This window comes from Rattus norvegicus, chromosome 16, assembly GCF_036323735.1.
Source record: "Rattus norvegicus strain BN/NHsdMcwi chromosome 16, GRCr8, whole genome shotgun sequence".
Classification (NCBI taxonomy): domain Eukaryota; kingdom Metazoa; phylum Chordata; class Mammalia; order Rodentia; family Muridae; genus Rattus; species Rattus norvegicus.
The window spans coordinates 3,228,925-3,247,056 of NC_086034.1; the positions used below are offsets into that span (position 1 = coordinate 3,228,925).

Genomic DNA, 18,132 nt, shown 5'->3' on the forward strand with positions numbered 1-18,132 from the left:
CCTGGTCACCCAGGACTCCTGGAAGTCATTTCTCTCCTGTCTGTGTTGCCCTATGATTGAAATTTTGTTGCTTTTCCTGGCATACTCCCCAGGGTCACCTAGCCCATAAGTGTTAGCAAAAAGTTGTATTAATTGTGTTTCCAAAGCTGTGACCTCATAGAAGAGCTTAAAGGGAAGAACGATCTATTTTGCTCACAGTTTCATAGTTACTGGTCCATCTTGGTGAAGAGGGCATGGTGGGGGAGAGCACCTTATGTTTTTGTGGCAAAGAAGCAGAGAAATGAAATAGAAGAAAGATGGATTCCCCAAAGAGACACACCCTTACTTCCTCTAACTAGATTCTACCATCTATTTTTCTCTTTTCCTAGTAGTGTTGTCATATTATGATCCCAACCAAGGATCAATGTATCTAATTCCACGTATCTCTGGGTATAGGTTTATAGACACGCCTTATGTCCTATTAATGTCTAAGGTATAGCTCAATTCAGTCATACTGACAGCTAAGATTAAATATCACAAGGACTCCTGATCTTTGTACGTATAAGGACATGATAATGGAAACTTAAATGGCTTCTCTCATAAATTCTATCTTTACTCACAGTTAATCGAACATACCCTCTAGGGCAGTGTTTCTCAATCTTTCTGGTGTTGTGGCCCTTTAATAAAGTTCCAGCCTTCTTGATGCTGCAACCCTTTAATATGGTTCTGCCTCCCTGCTGTTGTGATGCTTTAGTATAGCTCCTTATGTTGTTGGTTATCCACCAACTACAAAACTACTTTCATTGATAGCTCATAACTGTGACTTTGCTACTGTTATAAATTATAACGTAAATATTTTTGGAGCTAGAGGGTTGCTGAAGGGGTTACATCCATAGGTTGAGAGCCACTACTCTAGGACAGCTATGGTATGAACACCCAGATTTAGAAAATCTAAGTTAGAAAAAAAGATTAGTCAATTTTTGTGGCATTATTATTAATTATTTTTCTTTTACAGTATTGGTAATATAACTCAGGGTCTTACACATTTTATCATGTGCTGTTATGCTGAATGAAGTCCCCAGCCTTTAATAAGTAGTGGCTTGCTGTCTTTGGCTGGTGTGTTGAATATGTCGAACTCTGCCTTACTGTTTGTTTCCTTTTATTATGGCACCAGGGGAGTGTATTTTATTTTAATTTCTAGGAACCCATTCAACTGTCAAAGGCATAAAAAATGATGTAAGTCACTGAGTCAGGGACAAAATATGGTGGTAGAGTATTTGCTTAGCACCCATGAGACTGCCCTGGGCATGAGATCCAGCACCAGTGGAAACTGAAATTGAGTACGTCACACAGAAGCTCAAGAGCTCGAACCCACTCTGTTTATAAAGTCAGTCTGGCCATGCCTTGCTGTAGCCACCTCCCAGATAAGTGGTTGGGAAAGCTGGAAAGTGGAGCCCCAGGCCACTGAAATGCAGTTCCTACCCCATGATAAAGTGCCTTGTGAAGAGAGCTGTGCAGAACCCTCTGAGTGCCCTCCAAGCTTGCTAATGAAAACAGGGCACAGACAGGAATGTGGTGGTGGGATTTCCGCAAGCTAGTTGTTAATCAAGTGGATCCTGGCATATTAGGGCCTTTCAACACATGTTTTTGACATCTGGTTCTCTACATATGACAGTTAAATTAGTTCTGTGATCAATGGAGGAGTATTTTATCATGCTGGATTATCAATAAGCTTTAAAGTATTCTAATGCTTACTTTGCTGTCTCCCTCTCCTTCTCCTCTTTTCCTCCTACTCTCCCTCTATCCCTCCCTCCTTCCTTCCCACTGTACTTCTCTCCTACCTTCTCTCTGAATGCCTAGACAATAGTACCTAGTGTCTAAAGCAAATTGACCTTCTTTCCAAACGACCCTGACACCTTCTAAATGGTAACACAGTTCTTCATTTTACCACCCTTACTTTGAAGCCAAGAGGATCCCTAATTTGAGTTCTTTCTTTCATCATCAGTTTCGGGTGCCCTGTGGTAAGCCAGGCAGGTTATCTAGCTCTGGGACTCAAGGGTTACTCTTTGCAAGACTAAGCGTGGAGGATGGATTTAAGTTGAAACTGTGTAAAGGGTTTTGAAAGGCAGTAAGTGTGATGTAATCTGACCAGAGGACTTCTGGAAAGTTTCAGGTCAGGTGACACGGTTTCATTGAGGCTTGAGAAGTGTCCTGGCAGCCTCTATGTGGTTTAGAGGATAGGACAGTGGAGTCCAGGTGGTAGACTGACAGCTGTACAGGCAAAGATCAGAAGACCTTGGAGTCTGAAGCTGCTTAAAGTCCTCAGAGGTTTATAGTTTACTGTGATGACTTCTTCCTTTGTGGATCACAAAAGCATCCAGTGAGCTAGCATTTCACTTGTAGAGTAAAATAGGATCATAACCAGGGTGAAGAAGGAATAAATATATATAATTAATAGATCCATTTTCTCTGTGCCACCCACCGTCCTAATAGTGCTCTATACGTAAAATGCTTTAAAATTATAAAATGACAGTAGTCATTTTTTTCTCCTCAAATCATTAGGTATATACATTATTATAATTGACAACACAATTGCCTCCTTAGGTGATGTTAAATCACAGGCCAATATTCAAACTAACTTCCCTCCTCATTAAACACATGTGACAGCCTCTGGTACAAAATAAGTTCTCAGTGCAGGAGATATCTGCATTTTGCTTAAACTAAACCCAAATTCTGGGGTGCCCAGTGGTTGTCAAGAGGCCATTAGGAAAAGCAGACAACAACAGCAGCAGCAGCAGCAGCAGCAGCAGCAGCAGCAGCAGCAGCAGCAGCAGCAGCAGCAGCAGCAGCAACAAACTGTCTCCAGACACACTGGAAGAGCCACTCTGGAGACAGGTCTGTCTTTGTCTCACATTCTCTTTGTTAGTTCAGTCTGAATCAACAACCATGGAGTCGGTCACCTTGGATGAGTCCATAGCCTCTTGGAGCTCTCAGAGGCCTCACGTCTGCCCCATCACCAGTCACAGTTATGCCCTTGAGGTTGTGATCGTGACTGATAAGAATTTGCATATGACATCCCCTGGCCCAGAATAAGTTCTCAGTGCAAGAAATATCTATATTTCAGTTAAACTAAACCTGAGTTCTGGAGTCCCCAGCAGTTGGGAAGGAGCCATTGAAAGGAATACATATGTCTTAAGACACACCAAAAATGAAATGAAACAACTCCCTTTCTTGACAGCTTCTCTTGTCTCACATTCTCTGCCGAAGCTTAGTCTCAAGTCTCCTGGGTGGGGCAGTAGACCTGGATCCTCACCACCCAAGGGTCCTCTCTGTAGTCTGAGAAGCTTCAGGAAGTCTTGGTGCCCAATGAAGAAGCCAAAGAAGCAGGGTTAAGACCAAAAGCGCACCCTGCTTCTTCCTCACTCTGCAGGGATTCCACTCTGGAGAGCTTCTGACTGTCACTCCTTCCACTAGACCTGCTCTAGGCATTTTGCAGGGACCATGAATGAAGTGCAGCTCATAGTCTGAACATCAGTGGTCCACCCTGCTGTGATTAGAGAAGGGAAACTTTGGGTGCCATATCTCTCTTGGCTGGTTTTATTTTTCAGTCAGCTGAAGTAAACTTTTGTACCACAATGTAAGATCAATAACAGTTTTTAATGATGATGATGATGATGATGATGATGATGATGATGATGATAAACATTATGTTATTTCTTTTCAAAAATAGAGGTACCCGAGCCAGGAAAGTGCTCCCCACAATATGGTACAAACTTGACTTCAATACCCAGTGCCCTCATTAAAAAAATTGGGCATGGGGCTTGTACCTGTGATCCTAGCTCTTGAGAGACAGACATAGGAGAAGCAGTGATACTCACTGCCCAAGCAGACCTGCCAAGTCAGTGAGTTTCAGGGTCAATGAGAAACCCTGCCATAAAATGTAAGGTAGAGAGGGATTGAGGAACATAAGAGATGTCAGGATCTCTCTGCACATGCACCGCCTGCACATATTTCTATCCACAAACACACACACATGCACACACACACATGCACACACACATATATACATACATAAATACTCACACATGTATGCACACACACACTACACATTCATACACACATATATACATACATAAATAAACACCCAGATGCATGCTCACACATACACATAAATAAATACACATATATGCACATGTGCACACATACAAATGTACACATGCATATATACACGTGCATGCACATACGTGCACACACATACATACACATATATACACACATATATACATATATAAAAACTCACACACATGCACACATACATGCATGCACACACATCCACATGCACATGCACACACAAGTATACACATGCATAAATACTCTTACACACACACACACATACACGCACACGCACACGCACACACACACACAGATGATACTTTGTCACCCTGTGTCGCTTAATTGTATTAACAAGTGAAAAGGTATTTGATTTTACAAATGCAGGTATAATCATACTTTCATATCTTTGTTCATATAGACAATGTTGAGGTTTTCATATTGATCACCACAGAGAAAGTTTTAGCTGAATTGTCCCTGATTTTCTTTTGCAACAGGCAAACACACCGATGAGTTATCAACCCTTGTGTTCTTTCTGCCTTGCAGGAGAGAATAATAGAGCGCTTGAAAGAGCAGAGGGAGAGAGATGATCGGGAAAGACTAGAAGAGATAGAATCCTTTCGAAAGGAGAACAAAGACCTCAAAGAGAAGGTCAATGCTTTACAGGCTGAGCTGACAGAGAAAGAGGTGAGTCTGGAAAAACAAATGTCATATCTGTAGTCCTCAAAACCCCTACTTCTGTTGTCATTTACTTCACTGATGATCTTAGGGGACACGCAGTTTAGTGTGAAGACTTGGGGAACAAGGCTTTCTGAATTCCAAGGAAAGCAGTTCCAGCATCTCCCTTCATCAGTGATATCTCTGGGCGTCTTACCATTCAGCTAACTGCAGTGTGGTCCCTAGAAACTGTTTTTCTTATGTTTTACCTTATTAATTACACTTGTATGGCTTAGAGAATTTTTCAGGACCTATCATCTTCTGCTTTAACATCAGTTAACATAACAACAACAGCAACAATAACCCCACTTTACCTACTAATGCTTTGGGGGTCATGTTGCATTCACCTGCAGTTCTCAAATTGGATCACTCCGTGTTGCCCAGGTAAAAGACATGACATTGAACACGAAATCGAGGCTTTTTTATTTTATAGCAGATTATTTAAAGCCATCCCACCATTTCGCACTACAGCAAAGATGAATATAGAGTATATGTGCCCTCTGTGTTTTTACAGTAAGACAGTATATTTTAAGGGACTCTGTGCTTGGGGGTTCTGGAGCAGTTGTTTGGGGCTGCGGCCTCCATGTTCCAGGGGAGGCATGTCAGACACGTCAGTGTTTGTGAGAATGCTTTGGTGGAGATATGGGTGAAGCAGTTTTGTACTGTACTTTGTTACAGTATCCTTCGTTATTTCCAGCTATCCTTGCCACAGTGATTTCTTTCTCCCAGAAATGTCCAGCCTCTGTGCATGACCCAAGCTTCTTTGTCACGCTTGGTCTTTCTAATCCATGGCTACCACTCTCACAGCTTTCCACAGTCACCCATCCCTTGTATGTTGATAACCCTACACAGATTACAGTCCTTCCTAAATAGGGACTTGCCACTTTGATGCAAGAAGAGTTCCGAGAGAGCCAGAAGACAGTTTCTTATCCCTAAAATCGATGCTTACTAGATTTTTGGAGAGGGGCTTGTTTCCTTGTCATGGCGATAAGGAATGTAATTCTTCTTTTCAACACATTTTGCATTGCCGAATCTGACCGGATGGATCTGCCATTTGCATGTGTGCGACAGAAGCAGACTGGCTTTGTTCTCATTCAGAATATTCTTTACTATTTGGATTTAGAAGTGCCATTTGAGTGAGGGTTTGCTCCTTAAACTTCACTCCTAGTAGAAAACAAGACCCTGGTAAGATGGCAAAGCAGAAGCTTCAGACAGAGATAGTTCCATAAGCAGTGCTAGCCACAAGTGAGCATCATATGGGCAGCTCTTGAAACATGGCTGGTCTGGTCAAACTCACTTGGCATTGACACTTGGGGTTCAGTCAGAGAAGCAGACCGGATTAATAAATTTAACTTAATTAAGGAACTTCTCTGAAAGGAAATGGTTTATACTCTAAGGGAGGCTGGACAAGCCCAGCAGATGTCATGTGACTACCTACCAGGAAGGACAGACAGAAAACTCAGACACAGGTTATTGCTGTAACCCATAGGAGAAAGGATGAGTTTTCCTAAGGTCTTTTGTTTCCCCCAAAGGGTAGGCCCACCCAGAGTACAGAGGATAATCTTAAAACTTAAAATCAACTGATTACAGGTATTAGTTATGTCTGAAAAAAAAATCTCTTTACAACACCTAGATTAATAACTAGGAGCTGTAGAGTAATCAAAATAAAGCTGGCCATCACAACTGTCAATTTACTGTTTAAAACAGAATAATGTAGATCTGCAGTTCTTAGTGAACTTATGATTTAGTTTGGGTGATATTATGTCTTCACTGTGACAAATGAATGGATTATAAGGTCCTTCGTACTCCCCCACCCCTACTCCCTCCAAAAGTGAAATTAGAGTTGTAGACATCAGTTTGAGACTTGGACTTTTAATGGCAAGGTAACCTTGGACAAGACAAACACTGAATATGACTTCAGCTTGCTGTCTTGAGTAAATGACTCACACGTATCGGAGCTTTGTGCTGGACTATGAGGACCTCCATCATTAAGGACGTCCAGTGCTCAGGGAAGGGTCTTGTATGAAGCCATAGGGAGCATCATTGTTTACTGAGAGAGCACTGTCCTTACTACATTCCTTTCTATTACGATGTTGATAGAAAGGACCAAACTGTTCATTTTTGTCAGTAGGGGTTCTTAGCCATTTCATATTTGGTGATGAACATTGCGCTAATAGACAGCAAATACCATGTTCAGAGATAAGTCTTCAAGTGTTTGTTTCTTTGGACTTTAGAATTCAAACTATTTAGGGAAGCTTAGAATTCTTTCTGGACATGGTTGATAACTGAGCAATATAGGCAGCTGTCCTGTCTCCGAGTGGGAGATTAGTCATTTTTATTGAATCTGAACTACAAAGGTTTAGAACTTTATCTTTGATTTGCTAGGAGATATTTGAAAAATTTAATCATTATAAACACAACGTTTCTGTTAAAGAAAGGGCACTTGATAGAGTTTAACAGGATGTTTCCTTAGTATTTGATTTATTCTTGGAAAGAAGCATCAAAGTCAGTAGTTTGCTTTAGACCTGTCTCAGTCTTCAGAGCTTAATTATAGTAAATACAGATGGAGAGCTAAGGTGTCTGTTTGGGGAGGTGATACTAAAAGATCACCTCAGGACCTTTATCATTCGAGTGGCTTTGAGATGAGAAAGCTTGCATGCACCAACTCCTCCATTTAGTCACATTTGATTCTATTGCAATGAGATCTGGCTCTGTTCTGTAAGTCAGCCAACTTTCGTTTCCAGATTAGAGTCCATTATTTCTGCCTTAGTAAGATGTGCCCGCTCTGTTTAATGCATACTTTAGTGCATTGTGAGGAACCCGTGGATTTATGTTGATGACCTTGCCAGGAGAAATTATGATGTTTTGCTTACTAGCATTCTTCTTCTTTCAGTCTAGTTTAATCGACCTCAAAGAACATGCATCTTCATTAGCTTCTGCAGGACTGAAGAGGGACTCGAAACTAAAGTCTCTAGAAATAGCCATTGAACAAAAGAAGGAGGAATGCAACAAACTAGAAGCACAATTGAAAAAGGTGAGTGAAGTCTAAGAAGAAACGTGCTGATTTTAGAATGAATTTATAACATGGTGAAGGAACAATCATTTTTTTAAAAATGAACAAACTCTGTATCATTTGTGGTCTGCTGATAAAAGAATTTTAATTGAACACTCAAGTTGATTACAGAGGAGTCTGCATCAAGTCTCTCTCTGTAAATCTGAACAAACTATCCGAAGTTTCCTTTTGAGAGAAAAACTTGAAAAAGACAAAATGGTAGCAGAAATGAAAAGAATAACAACTGGCCACAACTCTCCGGGAAAATCTAAACTATTCGAAAAGGGCGAGCGAGAGTGTTTCCAGAAGAGAGAATCCAGAGGTCTCCTTATGTTTTGACAAATTTTTACAACTTTCAGAAGTAGGTCAATTTTTGAGGTACAGCTTGGCAAAAATGTTCCTGGCAACACTCAATTTCTAGATGTTCACTGAAGTAGCCAAGTCCCTAGTGCATCTGTAGAATGATGGTTTCTAGTGAATTAATAATGGTCTACTGTCGAAGGAATCTCGTTACAGTCAGAAGTCTTTGGAAAAGAAAGCAGGCTCTTTCTGTGTGGCCTTCACTGTTCTCTCCAACCTGCACACTGTTGTAGAGTGCACCCCGAGTCACGCCTTGTCCCTTCGCCTCTTTCCCTACGTTGTTTGGTTTGTCTGCACTCATTGTTCATATAAAACTCATAACGTTATTAACTTAAGTCTTTTGTTCCTCTTGACAATGTATGAACTAAACCGGAAAGAGATAAGAATCTTAACATTCAAATAAAGCATATAAACAAGATTAGACCGTGATCCACAGCACACTAGAATGAGGGTTTATAAACCAAAGTTATGAAAACGGATGGCACGGGTGGCCAGAGATATGAGCAGTGCGTGCATCTATCCAAGAGTTATTTTGAATGATTAACATTTAAACATTCTATTTTCTGTGAACTTATGCAATCCAAATTGAAATGTAACCGTTTCACCACACAGGCATTTTAGGAAAATCACCATGAGAAATTTTACACTAAGCAAGTCTACTCACTAAGACTTAGAAGGAATGGCTGTGGAGATGGCTTCTGGGTAAAACGCTTAGCTCCTATCCCCAGGAGACCCATGGAAAGAAATCCCCAGGCAGTATGGCATATTCTTGTAATCTTATCCCTGAGAAGTAGGGATGAGTAGGTCTCTGGTATCTTTGTCCTCTCAGTTTACTTAATCGTCGAGCTCCAGATTAGTAAGAGACAGTTTGTCAAAGTATAAGAACATAAGGTAGAGAAGTAACCAAGGAAGACACTATGTTTACCTCTGATTCATGCTGCACAGGGGCACGCACAGTCATGTACACAGGCATACACCACACACAAGCCCACACACACATAGGCACGTGGGAAAGTAAAGTGAACTATGCCTAGTAAATCTCTCTTAGCAACCTGGTGAGAAAATTTGAAAAAAAAATTAGTTTCAGAGTTGTTTCAACACCTCCTTTCCTTTAAGTAATATTATTTAGAAAAGCAGAAATCTGGACTAGTAAGTGGAAGAGTGTAAATTGCCCATTTGAGGATATTTAGGTGGACATTGAGTTGGCCATTTTAGCATTTGGGACATGAAATATTTTCTTACCATATTTATATTGTACTCTGTAATATACCAACCTTTACTTAATATGATAGCTTAGTGATCTTCAAACGTAGCACTATGGCCTTTGCATGATCTTACCTCACTTGGAGTAGTGGCAGGAGACGCTCAAACATAACCCACACCTCAAAAACACCCTCCAGTCATGGAGATCAAAGCTCCACATGTCGGATTTCTACACGTATGTGATTAACATAAGTCTTTTGTCAGTGTAACTCAGTGTTGGCCTGTGAAATCCCATAGTGACAAGTGGAAGAGCTTCACAGCTTGATGCTCTAGTCTCCATATTTATGGTTCAATTCATTTATTGAATCAACATCCATATTGTTCAGCCCAGTCTGCTTTGGTTTGACTTGGTTTGCCCAAAGGATCACTTGCAGATACCTTTTCCTCAGACTCCCAGTCAACTCCATTTACTGAAACTCACAGCCCAAGTCCTGCAACATTTCAGCATAGTATTTAATGGCATTCTTGTATTCTATAATGTCACCAGCAGTGAAGTGGCACATATAGCTGTCTTAATGTAAGGGAATTATTTAATTCATGATACAATAACTAATTCCTAAGTATTTGCATAGTCTTTACTCATACCATCTCCTAAGCACATGGTATAGCAAACTTATGAAGGTAAAGGTAATTTAAATATTTTTATACCTAACCGTAGATGCTAAATTGTTACATTTGGCTCTCTAGTATTGACTAAATTTAGGTATGAAGTAGTTTTTTTTTAAATTTTTTTCAGTAGTCTCTAATTTCTGCTGCTAGTTCCATTAAAACCTCACCTTAGAAATGAGAGCTCCATTAGATATTTCAAAGCACAGGGCAACAGCATATGAATGTACATATGAACATTCCATTAAGGAAAACTAAGCATCACTGGAAGCTTAAAGGGGTGCCTTTGTCTCCCTCAAATGGAGTGACCTGTGACTTGTAAATAAAATAGATCGACGAAAATAAAATAAAATAAAATAAAAGCTGAAAATATAATCATTTGTGTAATAAGTACACTGAGTTTTCCCAGTGGTATTTTACTCAAGATTTGTGGTCTAGGTAGTTTTTTTTCCCTTTGAAATCCACATGGGAGTATAAATTAATAGCATTTAGTTGAATAGAGATTTTGTCTGCCAGTGACAATGGAGATTTTAACTTGTTACTGTACTAACAATGTCTGACTAATGTTAGCTAATTTGTTTTACACAAAGATTTGTGGAGAAGTTCGGATACAGTCATTTTAAACACCTTTTGATATAGACTCATGAAATCTTCAAATATTCTGTGATAAAAATGCACAGAAAAGGGATTCTATGTATTCTATCCCATCCTTTAAGGAAAGGCAGTCAAATATTCATGTGTGAGGAAACTCTACTGATTTTATTAAGTTAATAAAATAATGCTAACCAGGTAAGACATAACTCCTAGTTGTAAGTGTGCATAATAATTATGTCTACTCACTAATGTTAGTTATCTGGGGATTGAGAAGACCTGACTGTTGATGTATGGACCACACCATCTATTGAATGATGTTTTTAAAGGCTCAAGCTATTGAGGTTAATTGACCTGTATCTTCGGGAATTTGCCGAGAAGCCATAGAATCCAAAGAGCCATGACTTTTCCCTCTTTAATTTTCCAACCAATATCATGCTTTAGAAGACTTTAAAAGCATGTTAAAATCATTATTTGCTATACTCCAGTTGAAGAAACAGGTGTCCTGTCTCAGCCCAATACTAAATAATAGTTACTGGAGTATTTTATGTACTGTACCTTAAACCTGAGCCTCAAATTAATGTGTCACCAGTTAATAAATATAATTTGGGAACACTATATGCAAGTACTATCTAGCAGCACATTTGACTGTGTATGAATAGGTTCCAAAGCACTTGGGACATAACAGGACACCTTTGAAAATTACTTTTTCTAAATTGAAACAGTGGAAACTAATTACAGACAACACTGTGCTAGCTTCGTCTTTCTGCAGACTTGAGTTTTTTCTCATTTAAATCAGTATGGTATTGTTCTGCTTACTGACCCTTCACTTTTGCTAACCTGCTGCTTCATGGTCTCTATTTAAATTAGACACCAAGCAGAAAATTTAGTCTTACGTTACTACTGAAGAAGAGCTTTAAATTCAATGATAAGATTTAATTAATTTTTTTTTTGTTATTTCCATCTTTGAAGTTCAGGTAATAAACTGTGGGCTTGGCCAAAAGTCCTTTTTCTGATTCATCTGATTCATTGCTGGAGGCCAGCACTTCATGTATCATCAAAAGTGGACAGTTTTCTTTATTTCATGGGCTATTTAACTTGAGAAATAGAAAGTAACACAAACCTTAAATTTCTTATTCCAGCTCTTCTTTTTTAGGAGCCAAAGTCAACATTTGTGTTCCCCCCTGAGCCTTTCATTCACTTTCACTGTGGAATGTTTAAAAACTGAAATTTCTTCTTTTTTTTTTATTTATTTTTTATTTTTTTGAAGAGCAGCTCGTCTGTGCAAATGCACTGGATTTGCTGAGCTAATGCTGTTTTTCTGGATCTTTCCTTCTTTCCCTGTCTGTGCGGCAATGCCTCCCCACCTTTGCAATGTAGCAAGCTGAACAGTTGTTCAATCAGATGTACAATCCAGTAAGTCATTTCTAAACATTCCCGCTGTAACATATCAAAGCATGAGGAATCCCCCTGAGCCCCTGTCACAGTGTGCAACACTGGGGACATTTTCAAAATGCTGATCCATCTCTTCCCATGTCCACTCTGTCAAAAGGAAAGATCTACATAAAGCCAATGCCATTCCTTTCAAAATTTAAAAATTGAGAGGCCAAAGAAATATGGCCAGCTTGGACATTACCTTCTTCCCAACTCCAACTCTCAGGCTACAAAACAAAGCAAAGTAAAGCAGCTGGAGATCTAGGCTTACTAAATTGTTGGTGAGATCCTTCAATGCCACAGGGATAATGTGCAGAAGAGCTCACGTGTGTCCTGTATAAATGAACTCCATGTTAACCTGGGTTAGCTTCGATGTCTGAGCTGTGCTCTTGGAGACCAATAAACTCATAACAACAATGCAGGGTTTCAAAATATCTCACAGGCCCGAGGGCAGATCACAGCATAGCCTACTGACAACAGAAGGTAGCAATTCTGACTTTAGTTTAATGAAGTCTGAAAAGCAGGTAACTAGTTCAAAAATGAATAAAATAGTTTAGCTGTCCCCAATTGCTTTATTCTAATGGCATGGCCATTCATACCAAACACTTATTAGTTTGTTTAGTTTACATTTTTAAAAAGTAAAAAGAAATATTTTTGTTTTGTCAGCAGACTGGCTAGCTGGGAGGTAGAGTAAGTGAAGGTCATTAGAATGTGTCGCTGGACAATGGTGATGTGTAATGTACTCTAATTGTCTTCTATTTATAAATCCATATCACAGAAAAAGGAAGTACATAAAGGAAGCAATTCAGTCAACAGTGTCACTTCTCAAGCCAAGCTCTGCCTGTGTGCAGAGATGTGCAAGATGCTTACCATACTTAATAGATTCTGCCTGGACCCTTCATCTTACCCAACCAATACACTTACAAACGCAATCCCCAATGCTTTGCTGGAGTGTCCTCCACATAGATCTTAGCAGAGTAGCAAAACCAACCAACCAGCCAACCAACCAACCAACCAACCAACTAACCAATCAGCCAGCCAGCCAGCCAACCAACCAATCAACCAACTAACCAATCAGCCATCCAGCCAGCCAGCCAACCAACCAACCAACCAACCAACCAACCAACCAACCAACCAACCAACCAACCAAACGAACAAATTGCTCAAGTTTCCATTCCCTTAACACTTGAATGAAGGTATTAATAGGTAGGCTCAAGACAGTAGAGAGGTTAAGAAAGACACATAGTAATAATAATAACAATAAATAATAATTAACAATAATAAAAATAAATCAGAATATCTTGAAACTTGAAGAACCACCCTTATGTTTTTCTTTAAAAAATATGCATGTTTCTAGAACAAGATTTCATAACATTTTTTCATCGTTACAAGTTAGGGACAGGAAGAGAATCTGAATTTGCAGTTCTTTGTGCCTATGAAACACAGAGGGATTGCCTCGTTCTGTGGCTGTAGAGAATTCTCAGGACAGTAGGTGTAGTCTACCAGCCCTTCTCAGAGTAGATAGGGTCAAAGAAATGGTTTAGTGGGATGGCGTTTCTACTTTCCCTTTCTCTTCCACACAAGGCCTGGCCTCAGCAAGTCAAAAGCAAACTCTGCAGTCTTTTCAGCAACTAATTCAAGGTCTTAGACTGACATTCTTTCCCATGTTAATTAAGCTCACCAAATGGTTTGCCATCCTGGGACTATTGCCAGCTCTCCTTGTTTCAACTCCCCCTGTCTGCAGATATTTTCAGGATCTAGGGGGGTTTTTTGGGAGGGGAGGGGGTTCTGATAGGGAAGCAGTTTTCTACCCTTAAGAGTCTTAAAATGACCGTGTTTCTCCTAGTTATAAAAGTAATATATGGCCATGGTATTGAAAAAGTAAAGAAGGATATGAGATTATAGAGCGAGAGGACAGCTCACCACAGATGTAGCCAGGAGGAATTCGAATGTGCTCATGTTCCTCCATCAGGCACCCTTAAGTGGAAGAACCACTCTTCTTTCTCTCCTTTCTTTACTTTTACTCTGTCTCCCTGTCTGTCCTTCCTTCCTTCCTTCCTTCCTTCCTCCCTTCCTCCCTTCCTTCCTTCCTTCCTTCCTTCCTTCCTTCCTTCTTTCTTTTTGTCTTGCATACTTCTCTATTTTCACCAAGTTGTACCAAAATGTTTATTCAATTTTTTTATTTTGCTTTTTGGGGAGTAAAACGTTAGAATTTATTCCCTCATGCAATTATTTCCTCAGAGTAACTCTGATATGGTATCTCGTCTATTTATTACAGATTTCAATCACATGTACTTGTTCCTGTCATTTCTGAAGTTTAGCTGTGACAAGCTTCCCAACCACCAATCCACCCTGCCTTCCGTCTTCTCCTTCCCTCCCCTCCTTCTCCTACACCACCCTTCTCTACATTTCCTTCTCCCGTCTTTTTCCTTCTTCATAGAATGACTTTCTAGACCAGCGATCATGGTTTTTAAGGTTATCTCAATAGTTCTTACCATGTTGTATCTCAGAGAACTTTTACCAAGAGCCTTCTCCTAGTACTGATTAAATGTGACCTTTGTGACCAGGCCCTGGCCCACACTGAGAACTGTCGTTTTATATTACTTTGAAAAAAAATCCTTAGGTCATCTAACTTCTCTTCTTTAATTACTAATGAGTTTTAGATTTAAAAAAATATATATAAGCTCTTGCTTTAATTTACTAGTTTGCTCATTGGGCCTTAGGAGTGTTTTCTATTCTACAAATAACTTTTTCTCATATTATGACAATTTCATTTAATTTTTAATGCAGAGAATTCTTGGAGGATTTTGATCAGTGGGATTTCTTCCTTTGTTTCTTGTTTTCATTTAGAATTTTATTTTCTCTATTCTTTGAAATCATTCTCTGATTTCTCTCACAGGTATTAAAATTTTTGGATGCCATTTTTTATATTAATACAACTCTTATCTGTCTTTTGATTAGCATTGAGAGGTCTAGTATATATTTTTTTAAATTATCGGCTAATTTTCATTGTTTGTCAAATGTTCCCTGACCTTTGATGTCACAGTTTTGAGTATTATACTCTTACAGGAATAGAGGTCTGAGTTCCTGAGCTGCAGTTTGCTGTTAGCTGTGTCTCTTGCCCTCTTAGCTCTGTGACTTGGTGACGTTTAAGCATCTAGTTGGGCGCGTTCGAACTGGGCTCTCTCTGCTTTTGTTTCTATCTGGTTTGGGAGTTCTTAGCTTTTCATTTTTTACCTTCCAGTTGAATTTAGGAGTCATTTTGTGAATTAGAAACCACAATTTCTGGTGATTTAGTTTGAGTTTTATTTAGACCGTAAGAAAATCTTAAGAATCATTGATACATCTCTAATATTTCTTACCATTTATAAACACTATCCAACTTTTTTAAAGTGTTGTTTTCTACGGTGAAGTTTTTACATTTTTCTATTATAGTGCTGGCATATTTACTTTTAAAGCCATTGTGGAGCATGCACATATTTAATTTTTAAACTGTTATAGTGACTGATACATTTCTCCTTTTACTTCCTTTTTAAATAATTTATTTATTTTAATTACATGTACATTGGTGTTTTGCCTGCATATATGTCTGTGTGAGGATGTCAGATCCCCTGGAACTAGAGTTGCGGACAGTTGTGAGCTGCCATGTGGTTGCTGGGAATTGAACTCTGGTCCTCTTGAAGAGCACTCAGTGCTCTTAACCACTGAGCCATCTCTCCAGCCCTCGCCTCTTATTTTCCAGCCAGTTATTGGTACCCAGGAAGTTTTGGCTCTTGTGTGTTTATTTCGATTATGGCTATCTTCATGTTTCTGGTGAGTTTGCTATAGTTGTTTTGAATGCATGAGGACATTTTATTTGTCAGTACAGCATCCATGTGTCTACACTCAGAGTAAAATAAGGATCGGGCTTTGACATATTCCTGCCAATATGTTCTGAAGTACAAATAAAGCATTTACTTTCTATTCCTTCGCTGTAGAGACTCTAGCCTGCTAAATAATGTGCTGGTGTCATTTCGTAGGAACTTAAAATTTTTGCCTTTGAATCCTAATTATGTCACCTAATAACAACCTCTCCTCACTTAACTACCAGCCTCCGATCCTGGAGGAGTTTTGTGTTGTCATAGTGAGTATGTGCAGGTCAACTTGCACTGATTCTGTTTCTCCCCATAGCTGTTAATTCTAGTATGCTTAGACATAGTGTCCAGAAGTCTTTCCTACATTTTAAAAGAATATTTTGCATTTTGGACACATTAATCGAGTGCTTCGTAAACTACCCCATTGCTGGTAAGGGTGCATTTGAAAGCCTTCTGATGTGCTCCCGGGAGCTCCCCTGGCTAGGCACTCTCCATTTCAAATTCCGCTTCTTGTAAACATACATAGTGCAGGACTTACATTTAATTTAAGGGTTTACAAAACACAAAACGAAACAAACACAAAATCTGAGGCATTTTTCCATCTACACAGAGGAAAAAACAATCTTCTTAATGTTCAGAGAGACTTCCCTGTTTGATATGTCTTTGCAGGACTCTGAATTCCCAGGGACACAGTATGCAGACTGTAAATGTCTTCGTGACTATCGTTTAGTCTTAGCAATTTCCTTTTTTTTTAAAAAAAATCCTATTTCTAAAAACTATTTGATTCACTCTTAAATGAGTATCCTGTGGCAAAAATAAAAATCTATCGCTTAGCACATTTTAAAATCCTTCAAATAAAAATGTAATTATTAACATAATTCTCCTGGGATTTCTGAAAATTAGCAACATGGAGAACTAAAGATATTACCTAGACATAGAATTACAACAATTTATAACTACTTAAAATCTACTTCAGGGAATACAGATGGTACATGCAAACACATGCATGTATACAAGCATGTATCCAACAACTGATATAGGCATTCAATGTCAAAAGAACTCAAATAGTATAGTAAATGACATCGTAATGTAAAGTTACATGTTTTATTTCAGAATGTCTAGATAATACTTTTAGTTCTCCATTTTCAGAAATTCCAGGGGAATTATGTTAATAATTCCATTTTTATGTGAAGGGTTTTAAGCTGTGCTAAGTATGTAGATTTTTTATCGTTGTGTGTTTTGAAGTACTTGTTTATATTTTTTATATGTATGATATTTGTTTTATCTATGAAAATAAATTTTGGCAGGTTTAATATGCAGATTGTGAAAGTTCTGAATTTAGTTTGAATTTTAAAAAGTATAATTTCTTTTAAAATGATGAAACACAAGATTCCAAGATATATCCTTACTTTCAAAATATATTACTTAGGGCCAATAATTACGTCTGGTATTTATTCATTTTTAGTTGAAATAAAATTTAAGTTTATAATATTTTGTAGTTCTGGAATTAGTCAGAAAATTTAATGAGTCTATTTTGTTCATAACTTAGAATTATGCCAGTGTCTAAAATAGTTTACACCCTATCCTGCTATTGAGATATGAAAGGAATGTTGAGACACTGTCTTTGAATGCCAAGACAGCAAAGTGCTGTAACCGAGAGTCATATTTTCACAGTGCCTAAGTTTGGCAATTTACTGCTGAAGTCTAGAGGCATCAGTGGATGAGACATCAACAGCTTCATTACCTAACATTTTAGGTTACAGCTAATCATTTGTGTTGAGGGAAATACTTTTTCATTAAAAATTGTTAGGGCCTATTTCAAGGGGACTTTAATATAATATTAGTAAATGTCCCCTGCCTTTTGTCACAGCAGGATTCTGGACTGAAGTCAGTGCTTTCCTTCTTAGACCTCTGGAACTATAGACCAATACCTCAGTGGGAATAATCAGTGTTCAACTTTTATAATTCTAAGGACAAGTATGTTTGAGATATCTGACTAGGATGCCTATTAGTGTTCAACCTTGGGGCTGAAGCCTTGGGGCTTCACTCTTTTCCTCAATTGGCATATATCTGTCAGCTAAAGTCCTGCTTTGTTCCTGAATCAATTCTGATAATCTCTGCTGGGATGGGATGACTGCTAGGTATCATAATGTACAGCTCCTCACC

The 18,132-nt window shown here is 38.8% G+C and overlaps 1 protein-coding gene across 30 annotated transcripts in view; it reads left to right on the forward strand.

The window, feature by feature from the left end:
* Erc2 (ELKS/RAB6-interacting/CAST family member 2) overlaps positions 1-18,132 on the forward strand; it is an 860,860-nt gene that overhangs the window by 409,526 nt on the left and 433,202 nt on the right. For 17 of the 30 annotated variants that reach the window (XR_010058279.1, XR_010058280.1, XR_010058281.1 and 14 more), the window contains 3 exons: positions 4,636-4,776; positions 7,700-7,840; positions 12,059-12,094. Coding sequence is in view for 26 of the 30 variants with exons in the window: in XM_063275106.1 (XP_063131176.1) it covers positions 4,636-4,776; positions 7,700-7,840; positions 12,059-12,094 (318 nt within the window). In the remaining 4 variants the exon portion in view is untranslated. Of the gene's footprint in view, positions 1-4,635; positions 4,777-7,699; positions 7,856-12,058; positions 12,095-18,132 lie in introns of those variants that run through there. The other 13 variants (XR_010058282.1, XM_039094232.1, XM_063275114.1 and 10 more) reach the window with 2 other exon arrangements.